This window comes from Pieris brassicae, chromosome 11 (genome assembly GCF_905147105.1).
Source record: "Pieris brassicae chromosome 11, ilPieBrab1.1, whole genome shotgun sequence".
NCBI classification, from domain to species: Eukaryota; Metazoa; Arthropoda; class Insecta; order Lepidoptera; family Pieridae; genus Pieris; species Pieris brassicae.
Window position 1 is genome coordinate 675,706 of NC_059675.1, and position 26,122 is coordinate 701,827.

The 26,122-nt window shown below is 34.5% G+C and overlaps 1 protein-coding gene across 7 annotated transcripts in view; it reads left to right on the forward strand.

Moving 5' to 3' along the window:
- The window catches only part of LOC123716017 (high affinity cAMP-specific and IBMX-insensitive 3',5'-cyclic phosphodiesterase 8), a 127,510-nt gene extending 103,250 nt beyond the window's left edge, over positions 1–24,260 (forward strand). For 4 of the 7 annotated variants that reach the window (XM_045671490.1, XM_045671492.1, XM_045671491.1 and 1 more), the window contains 13 exons: positions 12,607–12,664; positions 14,719–14,886; positions 15,491–15,693; positions 16,001–16,184; positions 16,907–17,083; positions 17,363–17,395; positions 18,010–18,099; positions 19,129–19,392; positions 19,513–19,729; positions 19,861–20,042; positions 20,667–20,800; positions 20,931–21,085; positions 21,349–24,260. In XM_045671490.1, the coding sequence (XP_045527446.1) occupies positions 12,607–12,664; positions 14,719–14,886; positions 15,491–15,693; positions 16,001–16,184; positions 16,907–17,083; positions 17,363–17,395; positions 18,010–18,099; positions 19,129–19,392; positions 19,513–19,729; positions 19,861–20,042; positions 20,667–20,800; positions 20,931–21,085; positions 21,349–21,506 (2,023 nt within the window). In that variant the 3' untranslated portion in view covers positions 21,507–24,260. The remainder of the gene's footprint in view (positions 1–12,606; positions 12,665–14,718; positions 14,887–15,490; positions 15,694–16,000; positions 16,185–16,906; positions 17,084–17,362; positions 17,396–18,009; positions 18,100–19,128; positions 19,393–19,512; positions 19,730–19,860; positions 20,043–20,666; positions 20,801–20,930; positions 21,086–21,348) is intronic. The other 3 variants (XM_045671486.1, XM_045671489.1, XM_045671488.1) reach the window with 3 other exon arrangements.
- The last annotated feature ends 1,862 nt before the right edge of the window (positions 24,261–26,122 follow it).

Below are 26,122 nucleotides of genomic sequence, written 5' to 3' on the forward strand. Positions count from 1 at the left end.
CCTCGCATTCCAGGACTACGCGGGTGACTGATAATGATAGTCTCAAGATTAGTGGTCGCAGGTTGTGCAGAACTCTCAGAAATGGTCACCAGTAATATGTAATTGTTAAGTATTATGCTGAAACTTAATGATTTACAATGGACTTTGATCTAATTACAAAATTACGCTACAAAACATATGCAATATCTTAATCAAACACGCCTTTTGTAGTAAATCGCGAATAAAGGCTTATTGGACTAGATTCTATCGATTTAAAAGTAATCAACTCCATAACAACATTAGGTATACTGTCCTCAATTGAGATATTGTCCCAAGTGACATTCTGTAAATAAAGGGTAAAATGCTGCGTGATGGAGGGATAATTAATTTTGAAACAATAAATTCCATTTACGATCTGGACTTTCATGCTGACTATCGGTTATTCGCAGAGCCTTTTGAAATACAGATACAAGTTACAATTTAAACTTATAAAATACAATAACCATTGTTCTTTCTTATTATATGTAATTGGTATTTAATAATAGTTATTAATATAACCTTAATTAGTCGATATTAGTTAAGGTTATAAAAAAAGGGTATATAAAAATTAATTCTATCTAAATTTACTATTTTACTATTTACAGTTATATATTGTCTCCTTATAAATAAATCAGTGGCGCTACAATCTTTTTAGGTCTGGGCATCAGACTTCTGTAACAGTTTCAGATCGTTTGTCAATCTAAGAGGCAAGTAGGTGATCAGCCTCCTGAGACACGTCGTCGACTTTTTTAGTCTAAGGCAAGTCGGTTTCCTCACGATGTTTTCCTTCACCGTTCTAGCGAATGTTAAATGCGCACAAAGAAAGACCATTCGTGTACAGCCGGTGTTCGAAATACATAATTTAAATTTGATAATTTTTGATGAGGGTGATCCCAAATATTTTTTCTCGGCCCATCGTCACATTTATTAGTTGAGTCATTGTTGAGATTTACTCGGGTTACGTTAGACACATTTTTATTTTGATATATATTTTTTTTTATTTATAATTGATAATAGTTACGTCCACTATTTAGAATTTCATAGTGAGTGTTTAGTGCGTTTTTAAGAACTATCGTGAGGCAAGGTATTAGCATCAGTCTAACCTCTCTTTGTTCCCAAACTAATAAAATTTCTCCAAATCCTTACGGCTGATATTGTAGGTATGTACTTAGGACTTATTATTCTAGTATAAGATTGTGTATCGACGGCCACAGAACCGTTCTTTGTGGTACAGCCGGAGTTCGAACATACGACCTCAGGGATGAGAGTCGCACGCTCAAGCCACTTAGTCGACACTGCTCGTTTGTCTCTTTATATTTAAGCTATAATAATAAAAGACGCACGATTACTTCAAGCGGTGCATTTCGATGATATTTCAAGTTTTAATTAATAATGGAATATGTAACAAAATTTAACATTTTGTATAAATTTAGTTTTAAACTAAAATAAAACAAAATACAGACTACATATTCCACATGAGCGATCTGGACGTTTTAATAAAACTAGTCACGTTATTCAAACATAGGATTAAACTGAAAGCAAACAACGTCAAAGAGAGTTAGTGGTAAAGTTACACACTGTTATATTGTCGCGCGTCAATTCACCTCAACAAGATTGATGTTTCTATAGCGATATATATTAAACACATGAAAATATAAGTAGCAATAAGTAGTTATACTTTTCTTGGCCGGTAAGAGCGTCGCTGTCATTACTGGCAATAATTAAATAAAAATTGACCATTATAAGGGGAATAATTTGAAATCATGCAGGCTTATTTAACAATTTATTGAAACGTTATAATAAAACAATATGTATCAAGAAATGCAATCCTAGGATAAAAAAATGTGACACAAACTTTGGAACAACTGATATGATAGGTTTTGTTATCTGTAATATTCATGTAAAATTTTTTTAATACCTAGCAATCAGAACCGTTCGATAATAAATAAAACTTTGCCATTATTAACAATGCAAGAAATAAAAATAAAAACAGTATAGTTGGAATTTTATGAGTTGAATTTGAGAGCTAACTGACTATGTCAGTCTGACATTTCAAATTATGCCAACCGGCCAAGAAAAGTATGTGGCACTGTTATATGTTCCTGTCTACCAGACATGATAGGTTTTGTTATCTGTAATATTTTTTTAAATACCTAGCAATCAGAACCGTTCGATAATAAATAAAACTTTGCCATTATTAACAATGCAAGGAATAAAAATAAAAACAGTATAGTTGGAATTTTATGAGTTGAATTTGAGAGCTAACTGACAATGTCAGTCTGACATTTCAAATTATGCCAACCGGCCAAGAAAAGTATGTGGCACTGTTATATGTTCCTGTCTACCAGACATGATAGGTTTTGTTATCTGTAATATTCATGTAATATTTTTTTTAAATACCTAGTAATCAGAACCGTTCAATAATAAATAAAACTTTGCCATTATTAACAATGCAAGGAATAAAAATAAAAACAGTATAGTTGGAATTTTATGAGTTGAATTTGAGAGCTAACTGACAATGTCAGTCTGACATTTCAAATTATGCCAACCGGCCAAGAAAAGTATGTGGCACTGTTATATGTTCCTGTCTTCCAGACTTGTACTTTGTTTCACGTGCCTCAAATGAACACCAATGCAAAGAAACAGTTTTGTATCGGGCAGCTCGGACCAATATCTAAGCCTAAAAAGGAGTATTTAGAATATTATGTATCATGAGCATCAATGAGCAGCCGAATTAGGTATTACTTAGTTTAATGTATTATTATAAAAAAAATATTATATACCTTTTAATAAATTACTCCATCTTTGGTTATATCTTTAGTTATAAATGTTTTTCTTATACTAAATATAAGATATCATTTATCTTAGTTGTTAGTTGACCTAGTGGCTTCAGCGTACGATCTATTGATAGTGCTTTTAACAATAAAGGAAATCAATCCGGCAGTGTTCCAGTGCCTAGGCCTAATGATTACGTTAGAAGGCGTTAGTTTATTTGAGTTATTATTAGAATAACTTCTAGTCATGTACAGGTCACTGGCTGGAAGGATTATCACATGAAACAGATATTTAAGGGCAAGAAGAGTGATTGTATTGTTATATATTTCTAGGCTGTTAATAGTTAGTTGAATAGGGTTTAAGAAGGGAGAACGGAAGTCCACTGGTGTCAGTAGAATTGACCTTTATCCTATATCTATTGAAAATTAAAATTAAAAATTATATTTATGTGGTTGGCTTGCGCCAGACCGCGTACTATTTTATAAACTTATTATGTTATTAATCAACTTAAATCAGTATTGCACCGTATTAATCAAAGTCATGCTCTGTATCCTTTCATCATGGGTAAATAAAATTGCCAGAACGTAATATATTAATGGCAACACACAATACATACTTAAATTTTCATCGCACATCGCGTTTTCCATGTCTGAATATATGCTCTGAAACGTTTTTGAAAGAGAACCGGTGTCAAACAGAGCCCTTTTGCTCTAACGAAAACCGTAACAATATTGACGCGTGTTATTTTACGTAAAAAATAGGTTTTAGGAAGTGAAGGTATTGTCGAAAATCTTTAAAAGTGCGACAGCAATATCGTTTGTTTCACAATTTGACCTTTCTTTAATTATTATGAACAACTAATATAGGTAACAATGGTTATGAATATAAAAAAGTAAATACTTTGTAATTTACGTTCGTTATCAAAACCCTGAAATGGCAATAAACTGTCCGCAGCTCGTTTCTTTCGCCAAATTTTCTGTTTTATGATTGAAGAATGAGGTGCGTATAATTATTAACATTATTAACGATTATAAACTGACACGACTTTGACGTTGTCTATTTACGAGCTGTGTGATACAATGACAGCTGATACCAGCGCCACTATTCCGATATATATATAATGACCTGTTTACAGTAATATTTATTATTATTAAATGCCTAATAATCTTACCCCACAATGGGGCGTCATATACGCGTGTCTACGCGTGACATTTATTCCTCAATATTCCCAAAGTCGTCCTGAATTCGTTTCAGTTTGTCAGGGTTACGTGTCGCACAGACATTCTATCTGATATTGATCATCATATTTGGGAAGGTACAAAGAAGGTACCTTCGTCTAGAATTATAAATCGATTGAAATGAGATGAAAACACAATACTCCCCCGTGTACTAAGCAGTCGTTGCGTCAATAAAATACAGAAAATATTAAATATTGATTTAAACTGTCTGTTTTCAACATTTGATATCCATAGTCAAAATTATTTTTGCTATTAAAATTCGTGGAAAGTTATCATGCTGACGTTTTTGAAGCCTTCATGTCCACGAATTTATATTTCGTGTTTTACTCAGAAATGTTCACTCCGCTTTTCACAGAATGCATTTGATTGCACAAAATTAATAACTAGAATTTCTCTAGTTATTAACATATTGATTGATTCCATATATATTTTTTAAGCCTTTATTCATCCACATCTAACTGACGCACATTTAACAAAATAATGTTGATTTGTATTTTAAGGCTAGTTATTGTTTTTTGTTATATTAATTTATGTTAGCAGTATTATGTTATTTTTAACTTAAAGATTATTTCTTTAAAGTTTTATCGTAAACGGATAGTCTTGACATTTTAAAATATTCATATTCTTACAAAGTTTTAAATAATTTTTTTTAGATAAAATTACTACGAAAAGGCCTCCTCCAACTTTTTCCACCCTATTTTATTTTGTGCCATCGTCATCCAATTTCTTTCTATCCGGTATGGACTGGCCATTCGGTTACTGTTTTTGACCCTCTGTCATCTATGTAACGGGCTCTGTGCCTATCTCCATTTAATTAGTAGGTGATGTTGCTCAGCATCATTTATTTTGTTTCACGTATTGAAAACATAATCAGATACTATATTGATGTTAAATAATAAAACTAGGTATGACCCGCGTATTAGTCCTCATAGTTGCAAAATTTTATGCAACTCCGTCCACAATCGTTCTTAAATTAATTTACATAAACCCATAATAAATATACACTCAAATGTTATAGTATCTATTGTTAATTGCAAAATCGTTTGCCTTTAAAAGACGGTCAAGGAACTTCATTTTATAATATATAAGGACTTTTTAGCCTTACGAGCTTTAACCATGACCGTACTAACGAACAGTTTGTTGACACGAAAACTTTCGAAATCCCGAAATTACAAAGTTCTAACAGCTCCACGGCACGATGTAATTAAATTAAACTTCACTTACATTTCGTTTCGGTAAATAAATACTTAAATCTGTCTTAGATGAACAGGTATATTGTACCTTTTAAGTATACAAATATATATTGTTATCACGTTATGAAGTCGTTCTCTATACAAACTGAATAATTTTCCAATAATTACCTAACATTATTACTAAGGTCTTTGACCTCTTAAACATACTTCAACAACTTCTGGTGTTGAACTTTCAATTGTATAGTATATAAGTTTAAGTGATGCATATACATATAAGTTTTCAATGCCATCGGGGATTAAAATTATAATTCAGTATGTACCTGAAGTTATGTTGGAGTTGTAACCGTTGAAATTCTTCATGTAAGAAAGGCGTTTGTTAATTCCTGTCATTTAACCAGAAACATAGTACCTAGTACTCACGAAGTGTATCTATTTAAGCGCATATACTGTGAATAGTGACAATCACTGTCATCGGTATACGACACGCTCCATTGGTTCGGAAACCTTAAGATTCCCGCTTAGTCTGCTGATTATTTTCGTGACATTTAACAATCGAGGGATCTTTTCAGGAAAATTACCATTTTAAATTGACAACCCATTAGATTCGACCCCTATCTGTGCAGTCAACCGTGGTTAAATGAATCGACTTCTCCTCTGACCGATAAGACTTAATGGGAACATTTTACCTTAAGAAAATGTACGATGTTCAGTGTACACCTTGATTCAATTTTATTAGTTAAATTACAATGTAACAATATAGACGAAGTAGTATCAATAGTGTGTTTCTTTGTACCTATGGCATGTATGCGACGGCGAAAGCCAAGGTTATTTGCGATTCCAAGGGCCAGATTCAGTCTGTTGCGCAGATCCTCGTTATCCAAGACGTTGCGTCTACTGAATGCTACACTATCGACATATTTATATGTTCCTAGAGTAAATTCACAGTAGCGATACTGTGTATATTATGTATATTATTTTTTAGATAATATATGTATTTCTGTAATAAATAATAAAAGAAGAACTCGTAGTAATAAGTAATGGTTTAGTATATTTTGTTTATTTATTGGTAATTAATAAAAGTTAGGTTTTGTTTCAATAATACAGATATACAGTACAATTAAAATAAAAAAAACAGAACAGCTGGTGGCCTTATCGCTTTTAAGCGATATTTTCCAGCAACTTCCAGATTTCTTTTTATAAGATAAGGCAAGCTCAAGAAGTGCAAAACTACGTATAGTTACTTAGACAAAATGGACTTAATGGAACAAAGCAAGGCAATAAAAATATATATGTATGTATACAGTGAAAGCCACAATAATAAAAAATGGCCACCTGAATCACGATAATTTCCTTTAGTTACGTTTTTAGTTCATTTAGACAACGTTTGTAAGGTACTAATCCGTTGCAACGCAGTTTAGATATTTTAGGCTTCTATCGAGCGAACAAAGGAAGGCCGACATAACGCACAATAGAACCTGAATTGGTCATATGTAAAATGGAGCTTACGGTTTACCGGTGACTATAAAAGCTTTGATAAAGATTTAACATGCTTTTTACTGTGCATTTGATAGACCAATGTTTCGTGTATTATTATTTTTAAGCAAAAACATGTTTTAACATGTTTTTGCTTAAAAATAATACGTAAATCTCTTTCCAGATTTTAAAAGTTTCGTTAAACACGCTTTTTCATAATGAAAATATAACATGAAACACTTTACCCCGTGTTCATAATTAACTAATTGATCTGCATTACACGAAAATACTGCGCACAACATATTACAATATATTTATTTATTATTGATAAATGAGCCCGTTTTTTTACAATCGTTACAAATGTAGAATATACAAAGTCAAAATCATTTATTCATATAGCTAACACAATTTACACTTATGAACGTCAAGAAATATACAGTAAATGCTTCTAATTTTACATTTACTGCCAGTTCTCAAATCAAGGGCGAAGAACGGAAGAGAAGAACTGGCAATAAACTCTCCGCCACTCCTTTTAATCGCCAAGTTTTTTTGTTTTACACTTACAATATACAGTTTCAATTTTTATATATTTTTTTCTTGTTATATTATACTTACCCTTCACAGTGGATCAGAACCCCTTCATACGTAAAGGCCTTCTCCAGCTTTTTCCAAATATCTCCAGGGATTTCCTTCTTCATTCGCTTCCTGGTTACGCTTCTATTTAGCACCCTCTTCTCCTTCTACCACTGGGTCCTTTCCATATAGGCCTTTAAAGTCTACCTTTTATCCGTGCATCAGCAAGATGCATGCACCGCTCATTTCCACTTCTGTTTTAATGTATAATGTAAGTCAGTCTATCAATTCTGTTTTTTTTATTGTCTTATATTTTAACTTTATGTATTCTTCTTACTTTTATAACATTAATATTAATTAACACTCTCTTTAATAATATTACATGTCTGTTTTGGTGACCGGAAGAAACTGTACTCGTGTAATGTTTATACGCACAGAGTATAAATTTATGTTTTTCTTCTTGTTATTAAACTTATAAAGAAAATAAAATCTTTGTATGACATATATTAAAACGTACGTATGACAACGATATTAACGTAACATTTCAACACAAATACATTGTTTAAAGTCTTTTACAGCTCTCATTTTAAAGGTTTTGAAAATTTACTTTTGTTGCTTTCAAAAACACGAATTCGCACGTATTTAGGACAAAGATCCATTCATTAGACCCGACCCAGTCCTTATTTCCTCGTGTCCTTTTCAACCCATGGTCCTTTAACCTTAACAATTGTAGCACAAACCGATGAATAAATTCTATACGTTGTTAATTTATTTATGCATATATTTTTATGGAAACTAAAAATATCACTGGTACATTTTTGTTGTAAAACGCTTCATTAAATTCTTTCTTAATTAAATGATTTATTATATATGGGATTGCGGATTTAAAGTTTAGTGCTTTACAGCCACATATGGAAACCCGCAACACCAAGTTTGCAAGTGCGTTGCCTGTAGGCAGTGGTACACTCTTCTCTAAATCGTACTTCCAGTACCTGGTTACATAAAGTAGTCGTACATGGCGTATAATATGAACTTACCGCGCCATTGCAGACATAAAGTTGAAATATATTTAAAGGCCTTCAAAATTTCCGCAATGGATACGCAAAGCTAGGAGACCTATGTATCATTAGCTATTCGAGAATCTGTACCAATCAATAGACGACTGTCTCTCGATCTACTTGCCTACCATTATGTCCATGGACTTTTTCCACCTCTTACATTTTAGATTATAGAATAAAAACATAATCATGCGTGTTACGCCTGAGATATTTGCAGAGCCGTTTTAGAGGTCTTTCCTATATAAAGATTCCTTCTATATAGAGACAAAGGTATCCAATGGTGCTGAGCCGGGGTACAAACCTACGACTTCAGGGACGATTGTCGCACGCATTAGACTCTAATTAACATACTCCTACTGTAATTGACAGTCTCAGACAGATAATCATTAGAATGAAATTGTTTTAATATTTAATGACGCATTGTTACTAAATATTTGAACAAGACCCTGCCAAAAATATTCATAGCCCCTTTGATAAGTGTTTGCGGATCGAAACCCTTTTATATATTAAAGTGAATAAATACTTCTATTTCGTGCTTATTTATTTACAAACGCTTTCGACGTTATTGCTTTTTGTAGATATTTAACCTAAAATTGTTCGTGGAACAAAATTGTATGACTATGAATAATTTTTAATAAAACTTCATTATTTAAAAAAGATCCGTTTTTGCATAGTGGATTTCGTTATTTCGACTATGTATTTGCGTGTTGTTCCTATTTCACTGATAGAGGACAATGTTTGTTTTTAATTTTTTTTTAATCCCCGGGTTTTTTACACAAGTTTATCAAGTGTATCAAATGCATTCAATCTCATAAAGCTTTGTGTTACGAGTTTGAAAGTGCACCACGCGCAGTCGCACGAATAATATCTTAAACGGTCAGTCCGAACATAACAGTAAACATTTATTCCAGATCCGAAGATTATTTCTAATTAATATAGACCTTTTTCCTAACTTCAATATATTAATTTAAGAACATACGATACGGGACATATTAAGATTATTAAAATCATCCTACAAAAATATTTGTGAGAATATACCATCTGTTACTTATACAACAAAGAAAATGTTATTCGTATTAGATTCATACAATACAAACACGGCGCGGTACTGTTTACCAAATATTAGAAAAGCTATTCATAAAAACACGAATAAAATTATACGGAAGCCCTTGCCATGTGTTTCGAGTGTGTATACGATCTAATATTGCAGTTTCAGAGAATAGAAAGTCAAATTATAAGTAAAATTTAAATAAACTGGTTTTTATAATCTAAAATAATGGACCTTGATAAAACATTAGAAAACTAGAAATTTATTAGATCTATGAAAAACCACACAGGTACGCAGCATACAAGTGTTTTCACTGACTGACACTAATATATTTAATACAGTCCAACACGGCCTTACACACAGATGTATATGTCAATGTTCAAGGTATATACTTACATAAGGTAGAAGGTAGCTTGCGTTTATAGCTGGGATCGAGTTACTGCACTAATTAACTCCAAATGGGGGTATATTTTGTTTGGTTAGCGTTAAGCTTGTAGCTATAACTCTACACAATCATATACCTTAGATACTAGACTTGCTATACAACATTATTAACCGATAACAATAGCCTTTGTTTTCAAAACGTAACTATCACTATTGAAGTTTCATTTATATGGATCTTAAAAAAAATTACTTTTAACAGTAGGTTAAATACAATGTAACATTTAGGAACAATCTATACATGCATAGTCAGGGTTTGGCTTGTCCAAGGTTAAAAAAAATGTTTATTATGGAATATAAGTAACAAGTATCAAAAAAAAACTTTTAAAATAGCATATCACGAATTAATTAGAAGTAGCCTGTCTAGACCGAGTCCCGGGCCCTTTATCAACTAGATAATCGTTAATTTTACATTAAGATTTTTTAACGCAGCTTTGCTTTAATACATTTTCTATATTTATGTATCTTTGATAAACGTGCCCCTGGGTTTATATTAAATAAAAATCCATTTACCCAAAAAAATAATTACTACGTTGGACATAGGCCTCCTGCATCCGGTTCCAGTCGTGCCTGTCGTGGGTCAGGCCCGGCCAGGTGACCTTCTTGCTGTGTGCCCCGCCCAACGCCATTTCAGGTGGCACACCATTTTAGCAGTGTCTATTATCTTTGTTTTATTACGTATTGTTATACACTTAATCCTGTATCTGCTATGCTCCTTTCAGCTGATCGTTGAAATGTTGGCATTTTCTTTACTATTTCAGCTGCGATAGGCCAACGTTGACAGCCCAACAGTGTAGGGGTCATAATAGAGTTCATTACTTTTTCTTCAGTGTCAAACTCTAAACATTTTAAATGCTTCTCTCTATCTTCTATGTAATGATATATTTTTTATATTCTATAAACCGATGCTTATAAACAATTATATTATAATTATGACGATTGTTTTAAACGTGATCGTTTATATATTGGTGTTACAATACCTCTATACGACTAAGGCCGTATAGTATACAAGATTGTTTATTTATTTATTTCGAAATCCTACCGTTAAGATAAAATATACAACAACATTTATACTAAACATATAGCCAAATATGGAATACATGATATATACAAAAAGTTCAATCAAAACGAGAGGAAAAAATCAATCAATATTATTAAATACATTTAACTAAGTAATACGTAATTCGGCTGTGCTGTGTGATGGGTTGAATGTGAGGCTACGTGATGGTGTGTGGGGTGTGCTCATGATGCAGGTATTTAATCGCTATGGATATTCTTAATACTCCTTTTAAGCATATTCCGCGATAGATTAAACGAAGCGAGGGTTAAATAGTGGTCGTATGTTAGATTCTACATAATATTATTAAACCTTTTTTACTTATTAGACATTTCATGAGAAAATTGACAAGCCGTACATTAAAAAATTAAATAAGAGAAGTATAAAGACCAGCTAAATAAAAATTTGGTTATTGTATTAAAATTAAATACATACAATTCAAATACACGGAGATAATCAATAAAGAGAAAAAACCAAATCAAGTTACAGAGTTTGGAGTCAGAGTCGAGTCTCAGAGACTTTCACCCGCACAGAATCGAACACAGGACGCCAATTATTCGTCATTTGGCCCATTAAAAAACTAATCTAAAATAAAATTTTAACTAATATAATATATACGTATAGTATTTATGCCTAGACTTGGTATATAACGTCATCCTAAAGCCCATTTGGACATATGGCCTCCAAGTGATAACACCACAAATATGAAATATAGCGACAACAGAACAAGAGCAATTGCAAAAGTACCATATAACAACCAAGTTTACGAACACCTTGAAATGAGAACTATCAAAGAGGAAATCCGGAGACTGGCAGCTAAATAAAAAGAGTGGTTAACCTGTCACACGAACGAACTTGCTCTCAACACACCATAAAACTGTATGTGAGACGACTAAAACGTCAGAATATTCCAGAGCTAGAAGACCAGCCGTAGCTCTAGGTCATAAATGAGTAGTTGCTTCCAAACCACATGACAGCACCGAAGGACAGATTCGCTCGTAGCTTCATGTCTGATTTCAAATACGCGCAGATGAAAAAAAATATAAATACTTATTTTAGGTATAAACAATTAAAATAATTGTATTTGTGTATATATAATACTATTACATTCAATAAGTCTCATTTAACAAACTTATAATTAAGAAAAGTTGAATACAAATATTAATTTTAATGCCAAAAGTTTTGTACGTATTTCTGTAATTATTCCAATTAATGAATTTTCTTTGATCAAATAATATTAAAACATTTGTATATTAAATATCGGATCCTTGGCTTTTATCTACTGTCTGTATCTTATCAGCTTTCATCGACATCTATAGCTAGATAGAATTACTATTTGTATAATAGCAGGAGTCAAGTTTAATATAAGTAAATACGTATAAATACAAAATAATTAACGCAGTTGTAAATTAGTATTTGTTTGTAAATACTTAATACCATGGTTACGTATGTTAATAAATATGGCGCGGTACGGTATTTTAACCGGTAGTTCACGTTTTACATACAATTTAATTATATTAATAACACAACTATACTTGACTTTAAAAATTAAATAGATAAAATTTACCGGACTAACGCGATAATTACAATTATATATTTTAAATAACTATACCCCAAGTTAGTCTCTGGAACTGTTGTAGATAAATCCAATAATTTTATATTTTATTCGTTTTCTTTCTGTATCTATTATATGTAACTGTCCTGATAAATAAAATAATAAATATTGTTACAGTGCGTACCTAAAAGATGACTTTGCTGTTCTACCATATTTGGAAGCAGGCTTCAACAGAGTAAGTAACATAACATTAAGATATAACCTGTAGATAATCTTAAAATAGTATTTATGATATTCAGTTTTTATTACAAATCGCAATCGTTTCGTCTTTTTCTCGTACTGTGAGTAAATCATGAAAATTTTTAGGACTTAAATAATTCGAATAATTTTAAAAAGCCAAACTTTAGCTTAATACCAAGAAACTAAGCTACACTTTGCTATAACGCTACAAAAGTCGGGCGAACCCAAAACTTGTGAAGGCGGAAATGATGTGCAGATTGCTACGTCTACCTACGGGCTACGTAATGTTTAAGCCTCGTAACTACAGATCGTACTTTTTTATGTTAATTGTTAAATTTGTATGGGGTATATCCGGTTTAAATTCAACATTTTGTATAATTGTAGTTTATAATAATATTTCTTCAACAGCATAAGCTAATTGTCGATTTAATATTGTACGTAAGATTTGTATGTATTTTATGTATGTGTTTTTCTGTTAAAAGTACAAATCCTTATCGCGTAGCTTATTAGCGTAACAATTTGCTGAAAAAGTCATACAGTGCGCTACGAAATCTTTTAACTAATCGAACCAATCTTAATCATATGTATTTGTTTATACCTGACGTGATAATTATGTGTAATAAAAGTTACAATATTTTAAGAGGAATATTAAAAGGTATGTCAGGCAATTGTCATGTTACTCTAATGCTCCTTACGAAGCTAGCTAGTCGCCATTTTGTAATACAATACAAAACTAATAAGCTTTTTCTAGAGTACAAAAGATAGGAAAAATCAAAACGGCATTGAACCAGAATAAAATGACAAGGCTGACGTGTATTGTTGCTTATTATATGATTAGATTCTGTCTCTCTATTATTTGAAGTTTCTTGTTCGAGATAATGGCTATTGTTTAAATCCTTAAGTAAATCCTTTGTCGCTAATTAAACTTACTTTATAAAAGTAATATTGTCTATGCAATAATTAAGTAAGATCGGATTTCATTAAGTTATTGTTGTATATAAAATTGAGCTATTACACACATGCGGAGTAAGGAAAATATTAAAAACAAATCATTATTGAATTTTACAAAATTGTCTATTGTTAAACGTGACGATATATTTGTATACCACAGACTTTTCTGTTTGTAATAATTCTAATTTATTTTCAAGAATATGAATATATTACGAGCCCCGATGCAAAATAGTTGTCTAGTGTGACATTTTCTCTGTGCGATTTTTTATAACTTCATTATTTTTGTAGATCTATATAAAATATTAAGCAGTTTTTTATCAGCCATTTTTTTAATTATGAACCAATAAACTATTTTAGCTTATATAATTTTATACATATCCTGTTTTAAATTCGAAAAAGTTATAAGCAAAATCGATCGTTTGCACGCTATATATCTATCAAATCACCTCATATATAATTCCTTCTTTCGTATAGATTGATCATCTACTTATTATTTATGATTGCTGAAATTTCAGACATATTTTTGAGTTCGTTTCGTCACTTAATTAAATAAGTCACTTAGTGAAGGTGTGAACTGGTAAGACAAGTTAAATTTGCATGAAGAGACCTCTAAGCAAAGTTTAAAGTTCCTTAACTTTGTCGCTCAAATTGAGTTACCATCAAGATGTAATGTCATGCTTCCCTTGTAAATTTCCTCAAATATTTTACTTAATGCTGATTTAAAAACAACTGAGTTAAAGAATCTTTAAGTCATAAATTTCAACAAAACTTCTAAGTGTTGTTTCATTTTTTTATTACAATATCTTCAAAACTCACCTCTACTAAGTAAACTGTGTAATTTATAAGAAATTTACGAAACCGGCGTAACAAGGACTTTTTAGAAAGGTTGGTCATTCTACGACTGTATTAAATTATGATAATATGTAATTAAAAGTTAATATGTATGTCACTTTTCTTTTAAATGGCCGATACTCGCATAGACGAACGACATTTATAAATAACTTTGGCTGTAAACACAGTTTATTTCAGATTTATTACTTTAAAGTAATTCAAATACGACAAAATGCTTCGTGTTTTAAATAATTTGTTTAATTTCAGGTAATGGTTGAAACATTAGGGTCAACCGCGTGGTGCGCTGAAGTACTGCAAGCTCGGTCAGCCGCGGCAAGTGCGCGGGCGCAGGTCGCCGCCGTCACTGCTCTCGCAGCTGCTGCAGATCGCTGCAGGGACCTCGTTGCCGTTACTGATGACCAGCAGAGGGTGCTTGTGAGTCACATATTTTGTAATCGATGGCGGTGATAAAATAAGGCAGAATATCTTCTCATGTAGTATGAGACCCTAAAAAGTATATATATATATTAATAGGCCGGCAACGCACTCACGAGCCCTTTAAAACTCAAACTCAAAATGACTTTATTCATATAGGTAAATAAGTTACACTTATGAACGTCAACGGAAAAGATGTTAAATTGACATTTACTACCAGTTCGCAAGTCAAAGGCGTAGAGCGGGCAAGAAACTCTCCGCCACTCTTTTTAATCGCTAAGTTTTGAGTCATAGAAATTGTTTGAACTGGAGCAAATCAATCCCAAGGATCAATTGTCAAATTTATAAAAAGCTTTATTTATTAATTTACGTGTAACTGGCTTCGATGGGCGAGCGGTATCACTAAACATCAGATCAGCCTCGTGCCCGTTAGCCCTCTGTTCTATAAAAAAATATATCTTTTCATTACAAAATATTAGCTGAGAAGACTTTTATAATAAAACCAAAATACATTGTTTTATTTTAAAATTGACACACACTGAAAACGAGTTTACGGAATTCATATTGGATTGTTATTTAGAATGTTTAATTAAAATTTATTTAGCTCACTAATAAGTCCTGGTGCCGGGTCGTCGGATGGAGGCCAGATGAAGGGCCGCGATCTTTTGCGGAAACCATCGGAGGCGAAGGCCTACGGCTGGCTACTAGTGGAGCGAGGGACTGGGACGCACCTGTTTTGCTCAGGCGGAGGGCGTCTCCGGACCCCGTTCTGTTGGCCTGCAAAGGAGCTGCTGTATCACTGACACGGTAGGTTTTTAAACTGTGTGTTGAGAAAAATGTTTCATCTTTAGAAGCAATAGTCGAACATTAAACGCTGACATTATATATTAAAGAAGTGTATGTTTTCAGTAATAAAGAAAGGTTTCAATTATGATAAAGATGAATTATATCTTTCAATAGTTTGATAAATTATTTAAGTATTTATTAAAACTCATTACAAACTTCCAACAGACAATCGATTTTTTTAATCAAGGTTTGGAGTTAATAAGCATATGTTGTTATATTTAGTGAGTATTCTAATGAAATTTATTACACTATCTCTTTGTTATTACAGAAGTATATCTCACATAGTTTTCGTCTGTGAACCCAGCAATATATCGGAAGTCGAGCGAGGGCGTGGTTCACTGCACTCCATCAGGCGCGGATCTCTCGATGTACGATCTGTGGCGTCAGATGGCTTAAGACGTACATCGCTGGCTAAACTTCAAGGCCTACCTTTAGAAGCTCCTATAACAAAGGTAATAAATACATAAAAAAGAAACCTTTATTTCTGTTTAGTTTACATGCTAAATTTAAAGTAAATGTACCTAAAGTAATATAATTTTTATTACTTTCAATCGGCAAACGGTTATTAATTTATTTACTCATTACATTACAATGTCCTTCGACGAAGGCCTTCTCTAAATTTTACTAATGTAATCTAAAGTTCTCTAGCGGCTCGAATAGAAACCCCCTACTTTCATTAAATCGTCCAGTCATTTTCTTATCTGCCTGTCTCTCTTTCGTTTCCCACATCGTGGGTACCACTCCGCTACAATTTTGTTCAATTTTTGCTTCTTTTCTCTCATCATTTGACCCATCCATCTCCACTTTAGTTTTTGGTATGTGGTGTATATTGATTATATGTCCCAGTTGTTCTGTTAATCAAACGCAATGGTTATTTGTATATCTTTTAACCCCAATGTCTTCATTTTTTATCAAGTATCGATGTATTAAAAAAGTGTTTATTCGTTATAGGTAGAATCATTACAATGTATAGGTTTGGGAACTAATTCTTCTAGTGTTTAACAACATACGCGACACGTAACAAGCATGATTGCACGAGTATATGAGCAGGCGCATGTGAGTAAATGAGTGAGGGAGTGGATGTATGCGAGTGCATGGTTAGAAAAATTTGGCGTTTATGTTTCGCTATAAGAAACCTGTAAATGTTAAACAATATTTTCATAACTAATTCCAGGTGATATCCCTTCTATCTACCGCGACAGAAGGTGCTCCACCCTGTACAGTGGCCTGCATAGAACGCGCTGTTGACATGTTGAGGACTTCAGAACTCTACTCCCCTCAGATGAGGGAAGACCCGAAAATGCGGGCAGAAGACCCCATCGCCACCGATCTCATTGGAGCTTTGCTTTCGGTAAGTTTATAGTCGAATAAGGGTATAATTGAATAAAATAGGGTATAATTGAATAAAGGGTATAAATAATAAAAAGAAGAATAAATATCGACCAAAAAATGTACGATGTTTATAAATAAAATTATAGGTCTGGAATTGAAACGCTAAACGCAATTTTTAAATAAATATTAAGCTCCGTAGATTAGTTCTGGCTTTATATAAACTGGCAACAATTTGTAAGCTTTTTATTGACACTGCAATGTACTAACATATTTTATTTGTTCCGGTGGGGCTGGATAGCGGGAGCAAGCGAACGCAAACCTTATTTATATGGTAGGAGGATTGAAATTATCACAGCATCTTCTGTGACTGTCTCTAGACTTCTTCATAGAAACCTCGTTATTGTCGCCGATACTTTGCTTGTACTCTTTGACACAGGGATTGTTTTGTTTCCATCTTTAAATCAATATATAAAATATTTTCAATCAGCGTTTGCTAGATTCAATGGTGTCTAATGATTCCTGATTATGATTGACAATTGTTCTTCAGACCAATCACAATCAAGCGAATCGAACTTCTTTTACATCAACTGTAATTTCTAACCATGTTTAATGAAGATTTCCGACGTTAAGCAACAGAATTGTCAGAAAAACCCTAAATGTTTCTATGTTGTAGTCTAATATCTAATCAATCCTTAAATATCCTCGAATCAAAACAATCTCTGTTCAACAGCGCTCTATTTTAGCAAAAATAGGAATCATAAACTTCATACGTTCATTGTTACTCCTGTTCAGTTAAAAGAAATTGTATGACTAACACAGTTTTATGTATTTATTAGAAAGTATATTTTACATCACGTAATATTTCGTAAAGTTCATTCTGTCTTATACTTTCTTACGATGTTGTCTTTGTTACGTGTCAATTATTACAAACAATTGATATTTCAGGGTACATCCAACGTGTTGTCATCGCGAAGAAGTAGCAATGACTCAACAGTAGTTAGGTCGCAGACAAATAGGAGCAACTTAAAACATAAGGTAAATTATAGATATATATTAATTGATTTAAAAGAAATCTAGTTAGTCCCCCTTTAAATATATCTTAGAATAGACCCCAGAAACCTGCATTTTTGTAACCAACTCCGATTGCATCTGTAGCGCTGATGTCTTAAACTTGGGATTGTATCTCATTATAAAATGTCCAGTATTTGGAGCCTCCCGTTGCGACCTGGAGCAACAAATTAATATAAAGGTAACTGCCGAGCTGTTGCAAAATATATTAAAAAGCTTCAGATCGCAACTGGAAGATTTCTGCATTTAAATAGTGGTCACAAATTCACTTCAACAAAAGTGTAGGGGTGTTAATCGCGAGACGGCGAGCCTCTGCTTGACTATGAATATAATAAATAGGAATAGAAATATATATATATACTATATATATATATATATATATATTTCTATTCCTATTTATTAATTAATTAATATATATAATTATATATATACGTCAACAAGAGTCGGTAAAAAATGTATAGTTAAATAACCTTGGAATTGCATCATACAAAAACTTTATAGTAGTTGAATATTAGACTAGCCAAGTCACTGGCCAACGAGTTAGTGGTAATGCACAATTATGCAACAAATAGTTTAACTATGCACTCCAAGGCGACATGGTCTTTTATAGGATGAAACTTTTGGGTATTTATTCATGTATAAAACTAATAAAATAATACCGAAGCTGTTATAATGGTCTAGTTAACCCGCTATTTTCATAAATGTACTTCGATATTGTCATATTGTTTTAATAATTTGCAAAGTGTCCTATCATATTTTTTTAACGCGAGACTTTGTTTAAGAGAGAGATTTAATAAGAGAGAATAAAGTTGAAACTTCAAAATCACCATAAGCAATCTCATCATAAGCAATCTCATCATAAGCAATCTCATCATACGCAATCTCATCATAAGCAATCTCATCATAAGCAATATCATCTCCTCTCTTGGTTGTTTGCCTATCATGCAAAAGTCATTAAAAAACATCAGATACCAATCGATCTAATAATTCTTAAAGCAATCGTTACAGACGTCTGGGCAACTCAGGGAGATCCTAGATACAGCCTTATGTTGGGACTTTGAGATATTCCATTTAGAAGATTTGACCCGTGGAAGGCCGTTGACTCATCTTGGTCTGACCTTGATGGGAGGAAGGTTCGACGTCTGCGCAGCTCTGGAATGTGACGAGAGGACCCTGCTCCATTGGCTGACAATCATTGAGACAAATTATCACGCAGTTAATACGTACCATAACTCTACACATGCTGCAGATGTCTTACAGGTGGGCTCAACAATTATTTGGTTTTGTAAACACATATACTTCTTAATTTTCATAACAATCAGACTTGACATGTGAATATAGAAGTTGTTTAATGTCACACAATTTAATTTAATATTCCAGGCCGTGGCATGCTTTATAGAGAAGGACCGCCTGAAGAACCTCCTGGAGCCTCTCGAAGCCGCAGCTGCCCTTATCTCTGCGGCAGCCCACGACATCGACCACCCTGGGACCTCATCAGCCTTTCTCTGCAACGCTCGTCATTCGCTCGCCATACTCTACAATGACGTCGCCGTGCTTGAGTCTCATCATGCTGCTCTTACTTTCAAACTCACTCTTAGTAAGTTCTTTGTTGTATATTATTGCTATTTATAATCTTGTGGTTAGTATTCACGTAGAAATTATACATCAATTTTAAGCGATTTCTATTCAGTCAAAAACGTATTTGAAAACTTTTCCTATAATAACCAGATGACGATCGCGTGAACATATTCAAGAATCTCGACCGTGACACGTTTAAGTCAGTACGGCACAACGTCATCGACATGATTTTGGCCACGGAGATGACCAAGCACTTTGAGCACTTGGCCAAGTTTGTCAACGTCTTCTATGCGAAGAGCACCGGTAGCAAAGAGGATGGAATGCACACTGACGTAAGTATTAGATGTCATTATTATTCAATTCTTCTTAATCTTCTATGCCACTTCCCTTCTGGTCTCTTGCCCTTCTTAAGTATTCCAGGCGGTACTAAAGAAGGGCGCAGTGTTGGCATAGTGGCTTCAGTGTGCGACTCTCATCCTTGAGGTCGTCGGTTCGAGCCTCGCCTGTGCACCAATGGACCTTCTTACTATGTGCGCATTTAACTTTCGCTCGAACGGAAAACAACTTGACCCAAACCTTGGCGTGGCTCAGGCACAGGAGTTTGATCACTTACTTACCTATTAGATTAACCATTTGTTAAAGAGAAGATCATGAAAGAGATACAGAAGTGAAGCCCAGATCTGAAAAGGATGTAGCGCCACTGATTATTATTATTATTATTACTAGAGAAGGTACAAGTTAGGAGTACCCATAACCGACGAGCATGCATGGTGAGCGTCATGAAAGTGGATGAAGAGGGAGAGGTATGTCAGGTCCGTACCAAGTGGAGATCCCTGGTCCTTGACTACCCCTTCGGGAAAAAGGCGTGATAATATAAATAAAATAAATTGTCTGAAACTGATTTTCAAAGAAGTATTTGTCATATAAAATATTTTAACGTTGCCTATAAATTTCAGGAACCACTATCATTGGACACAACGGCTCTGACGTCACAGGAGAACGTGATCTTGGTGAAGAGGATGATGATCAAATGCGCGGACGTATCTAATGCCTCCCGACCTCAAAAGTTTGCGTTCGAATGGGCCAGGAGGTGAGTCCCAATGTCATTTATGTTTAATGTCTGTACGTCAGACGCTAGTCATGATAGGTTTTTTAAATAAAATCCTGATGTTCAGTCACTTAAAATTAGTACTCCCTAATATGTCGGTAACTCATTCCAGGATAGCAGAGGAGTACTTCCTCCAAACAGACGAGGAGAAGGCGAAAGAGCTCCCAGTGGTTATGCCTATGTTTGATCGCGCCAGTTGCTCCATCCCGCGCTCTCAGATCGGATTCATAGACTATATTATTATTGACATGATGGAGGCATGGTCTGGTGAGTCTTTAACCAATGATTACTTATAAGTGTGAGAGAGATGCACTATACTACATTTGTTTAGAGCAAGCTAGACACAAAAAATATTGTGTATTGATAAGTGGGCCCAGCATCTTTAATCGAAATGACATCTGCAAAATCTTATAGCTAGTAGCTGTTTTAGATTTGGTGGGATTATGGTTAGATCTTACTCAAAGTTGACTTCGAATTTTAAACTTTAGATTTATGCACTTAATTAAATAACTCTAACCTAAACTTTGCAGCCTTCATCGACATGCCAGAGTTGGTGACGCACGCCCGCAACAACCACCAACGCTGGCGGGAGCTTGACGAAGCTGGTGTCACCACCATTGCTGATGTCAAACGCGCTCAAAGACAAGCTTTGCCTCCTTCCACCTCACAACCCACTGCCGAAGAGTAAAAATAAACTCCAATTTTATTAACTAAACTATGTCGGCCATTTAGCTCCGAGGTGGACTCTAAAGCCCCGTTTTGTCACCAGCGGCTTTTGTATAAGAACCTGGGTTAAATGCAATGTGCTGTTGCAAATTAAATTGAACTAAAGTTCAGTTATTCACTTTCTTCCTTCATTACTCGATAAATAGGTCCCGATTTATTACTTCTTCTGGACTTTTTTCTAAAATTATAATTACTACATCATTTGCAAAAAAAAAATAATAACGTAAAGACTATTTTTCAAACTTAGCCAGCATTCATTATATTATTAAATTAAATATCCATTACCATATTTAGCATAATTCTTAGAGACCGAGTCAGTCTTACTACATTGTTTTAACTTAATAACTGTCTTTATAAAACAAAAGAACTTTACTTAATAAGACAGATCGCAGTGTTATACTGTTCACCTAACTTTCACTCACAATCATCTTTCGCCAATGAATTTCCAAATCGGGGCCAAATAATAGACTTTATAAACAAATGTACGAAATATGCCAAAGTACTCGTACAAGGGGAGCGACTTTTCTGCATTTGCATTGAATGTGAATGTTTACGTAAAAAGTCTGAAACGGACATAGCCTACGGATGTCCGGAAATACGCTTATTTTATATACTTATATCAGTGTTAGTATAGTTCAAATGTTACTATCTACTTAGTTTTAATCCCGTATGTTTGTCACGAATTGGTTTTTATTTTTCGATGTTGTCTTTAATATTAGGGACAATGATACAGAAATAAACTGGGAGATGTGTTATTAAGGCTTCTAAGGCCACAAAAATTGAACTTTGTTTAACTTTTAATCTATACTTATGCAGTGTTTATTTGTTTGTCTAAACATGCTAATACCAGGAACTACCGATTAGAATTAAACGTTTCATTTTGGATATTCCATTTATCTACAACTGAATTGCGTGATAAAGTATGCTATATATACGTACACTTAATTTGAATAAGCTTTTAAATTTAAATTATATTTAGAAACGTCCCAAGTTGCTATTAGGGAAATATAATGCATTCTAAATATTAAGCTCCAGTAGCAAGGCATTCGATGTAGTGAATTAATTACATACTCTCTCTATTTATTTGGGTGATCACAAAATGTTTAGGATTCATTCGCAATCTGTGGCCAACGCAACTTCAGAACTTAATGACACGTTTGTCTTTTTATCCTTGTATCATTGAAATATTGTATTTGATGTACGGTTGCCATTTAGACGGGTATTGTTGTGTAGATAATATAACCGTGACAGCAGTGCCATATTTGTTGTTGGCAACATTTCTGTGACTTGTAATTCATCCCTGCGAACCATGACAAGAAGCAGACACTTTAGATTCATGTCAAATTGGTCCACATATACTTGAGCTTTGAGAATATTCCTATTTTTATACAATATTTTATAACATCTACCAATCTCGGTCTGGTCATATCAAAATTCAAAATTTTTCGAACGTTTTGAACAGATTTTTTCTAATAAAGGATGCTTTCTCTCATTCCTTATATACATGTATTTTATACTTACGTAGAATATATTGAATGTTAACATAATTTATAAAGATTGAATGTCGCTTGGACCTTTTTCATTAAAGTATTTTCGAATAAGGCTAACTTGTACTAAATGTAGATTGTATTCGTCTATATGACGCTGGTAATTTTACAATAGGTGTAATGTTTAAAATAATTATTAAATATGACGCTTTCTCGTGCTCAATGTCAATATAAACGGTCTAATGTTAATTAATAGATGTTGTATTTTGCCTTTTCAATTATTGTAAACAATTCTTGCAACTTATTAAGTAGAATATGGTAGTCAATCTCATAATATGACTGTGTGTTATTGATAAAAATATATTTAACCGTTTTCGTATACTAACATAGCACATTTTAGAGATAAATAAATATTATTTGCTAAGTAGCTCAAATCGAAACTTATCTAGCTTCTAATCAAAACCATTTTAGATTTATATCTGATTATTGGACATTTTTGGATTATTTCTTTTCGTTTTTGAAGTATTGCCCAAATTTCTATCTTCGACAATAGTTGCAAGTAGCGACACTTGCTATATTTAAATGTCTTCTACTGCGTCGCCGTGTTGATAGTCAAATTATGAATACGCTTACTTTTGCATTACTTTCTTTGTTTTTCACCTTATCCCAAGTCTACTTGGGAGTGCTGCACAATAAGTATCGTAATTTTGGTGTATAGTTGAAAGGGCTGGTCCCAGGCATTGTGAAAACAGTGTTACTTATAGAAAAACTATGTGTACTAATAAATCTGTTAATATTTTCTCATTGAATAGCAATTATAACATCTGAAGTAATATGCTAATGTCATTTATACCACTAAGTTCCAGTTTTACGTACAAGTGTTTAACGTTACGATGGCTTTCATGGGTGTAGAACAGCGGGGCTACCCTGTAAGAACTAAAGCGATTTCCTATGTGTGCAATTTCACGAAATCAAATATGTGTATTATCCATAGAAAAAAATGCTATATACTTACAGGGTAAGCTAACTGAAAGGTTCTGTTTGGTTTTTTAATTTAAATGTGAATCCTAGTTTTTTTGGGACTATATATAACTCCAAATCGTAGATTCGTCAAATTCAACTGAAATTTTTGTAAACTAATCTGGCTCTGTTTTTTGAAAATGATTACATGTAATGTTTATCCCATTATGAATGACATTGTTATGTGTTGTAAATAAAATAAAACCATTTTTTGTGTTTTAATTTTAACTGATATTTTATATGCCACTTCTGTGATTTTTTTTTAATTTATGTAAAATAGGGGGCAAACGGGCAGGAGGCTCACCTGATGTTAAATGATACCGCCGCCCATGGACACTCAATGCCAGAGGGCTCACGAGTGCGTTGCCGGCCTTTTAAGAATTTGTAGGCTCTTTTTTTGAAGGACCCTAAGTCGAAGTGGTTCGGAAATACTTCAGTGGGCAGCTGGTTCCACATAGCGGTGGTGCGCGGCAAAAATTGCCTTGAAAAACGCTCAGTCGTGGAACGGCGGACGTCGAGGTGATACGGGTGGAATTTTGTATTCTGCCTCGACGTCCGATGATGAAACTCAGCTGCAGGTATTAATCCGAACAACTCCTCTGAACACTCTCCATGGTAAATGCGTTAGAAGATGCAGAGTAACCCCACATCTCTACGCATCGCCAAAGGATCAAGCCGCTCGGAGAGGGATTGGTCATCGACGATTCGAACCGCTCTTCGTTGGATACGGTCAAGTGGAAGAAGCTGGTACTAGGGAGGCCAGTCCAGAAGTGAGACCAGTATTCCATGTGGGGCCGAATTTGCGCTTTATAGAGTTGCAAGCGGTGGCCCCGAGTGAAGTACCCTCTCGCCTTGCTGAGCACACCAAGCTTTTTGGAGGCTAATTTAGCCTTCCCTTCCAAATGACCGTGAAACTAGACGTTATTCGATATGTCAACGCCCAATATTCCGATGTGAGCTGAGACTTTAAGGAGAGTAGCGACAAAGGGAGTTTTTTTAGCGGAAAACGCGCAGACTTGTGTCTTCTTGGGGTTAAATTGGACTAGATTGAGTCTACCCCAGTCCGAGACTCCACGTAAAACAGTTTCGACTTCAGACACAAGTTTGTTCCGGTACTCATCGACAACTACCCGAGAAATACCTGCCCTACCAGTGTAAAGAGTATCCCCAGTGCTGTCATCCGCAAAGCAATGAATGTTGCTAAGTTGCAACATGTCATTGATATGCAGAAGAAACAGGGTCGGGGACAGAACACAGCCTTGTGGGACCCCAGCATTCACGGGTTTAAGGTCGGAACATGCTCCGTCGACGACGACCTTGATGCTCCGATCGGCTAGGAAGCTGGAGATCCAGTCGCATAATTTCTCAGGAAGCCCGTAGGCTGGAAGCTTCGAGAGCAGTGCTTTGTGCCACACCCGATCGAAGGCTTTCGCTATGTCCAAACTAACCGCTAGCGCCTCCCCCCTGGACTCAATTGCCTCTGCCAATCTATGTGTAAGGTATACTAGAAGGTCACCAGCCGAACGACCACGATGAAAGCCGTACTGATAATCGCTAATCAGCTGGTGGCCCTCCAGATACCTCAAGAGCTGGCCATTAATAATGGATTCCATTATTTTGCAGAACAAGGAGGTTATAGCTATTGGGCGATAGTTGGACGGATCAGAGTGATCACCTTTTTTAGGGATCGGATGTATCGAAGCGGTCTTCCAGCACTTCGGGGCAGTGCCGAGCGAGTACAGGTAGCGGAAAAGGCGCGTCAGGACCGGAGCCAATTTAGGAGCACAAGTACGTAGCACAATTGGAGGAATCCATCCGGTCCGCTCGACTTATGAATGTCCAGGGAAGATAGTGCTTTGCGAACAGCACGTTGCTGGAATGTGATCTCCGACATTGAATAATCACACCGCGAAATCGTCGGTGGTGATCTCCCTTGGTCCAAAGTCGAATTGGACGCGAAGTGACAGCCCAGGAGGTCGGCCTTCTCCTTCGCAGGGTGGGCGAGCGAGTAATCCTCCCTGTGCCGCAGGACGGCTGACAAAAATTCCCTTGTACAGCTTTGGCGAAATAC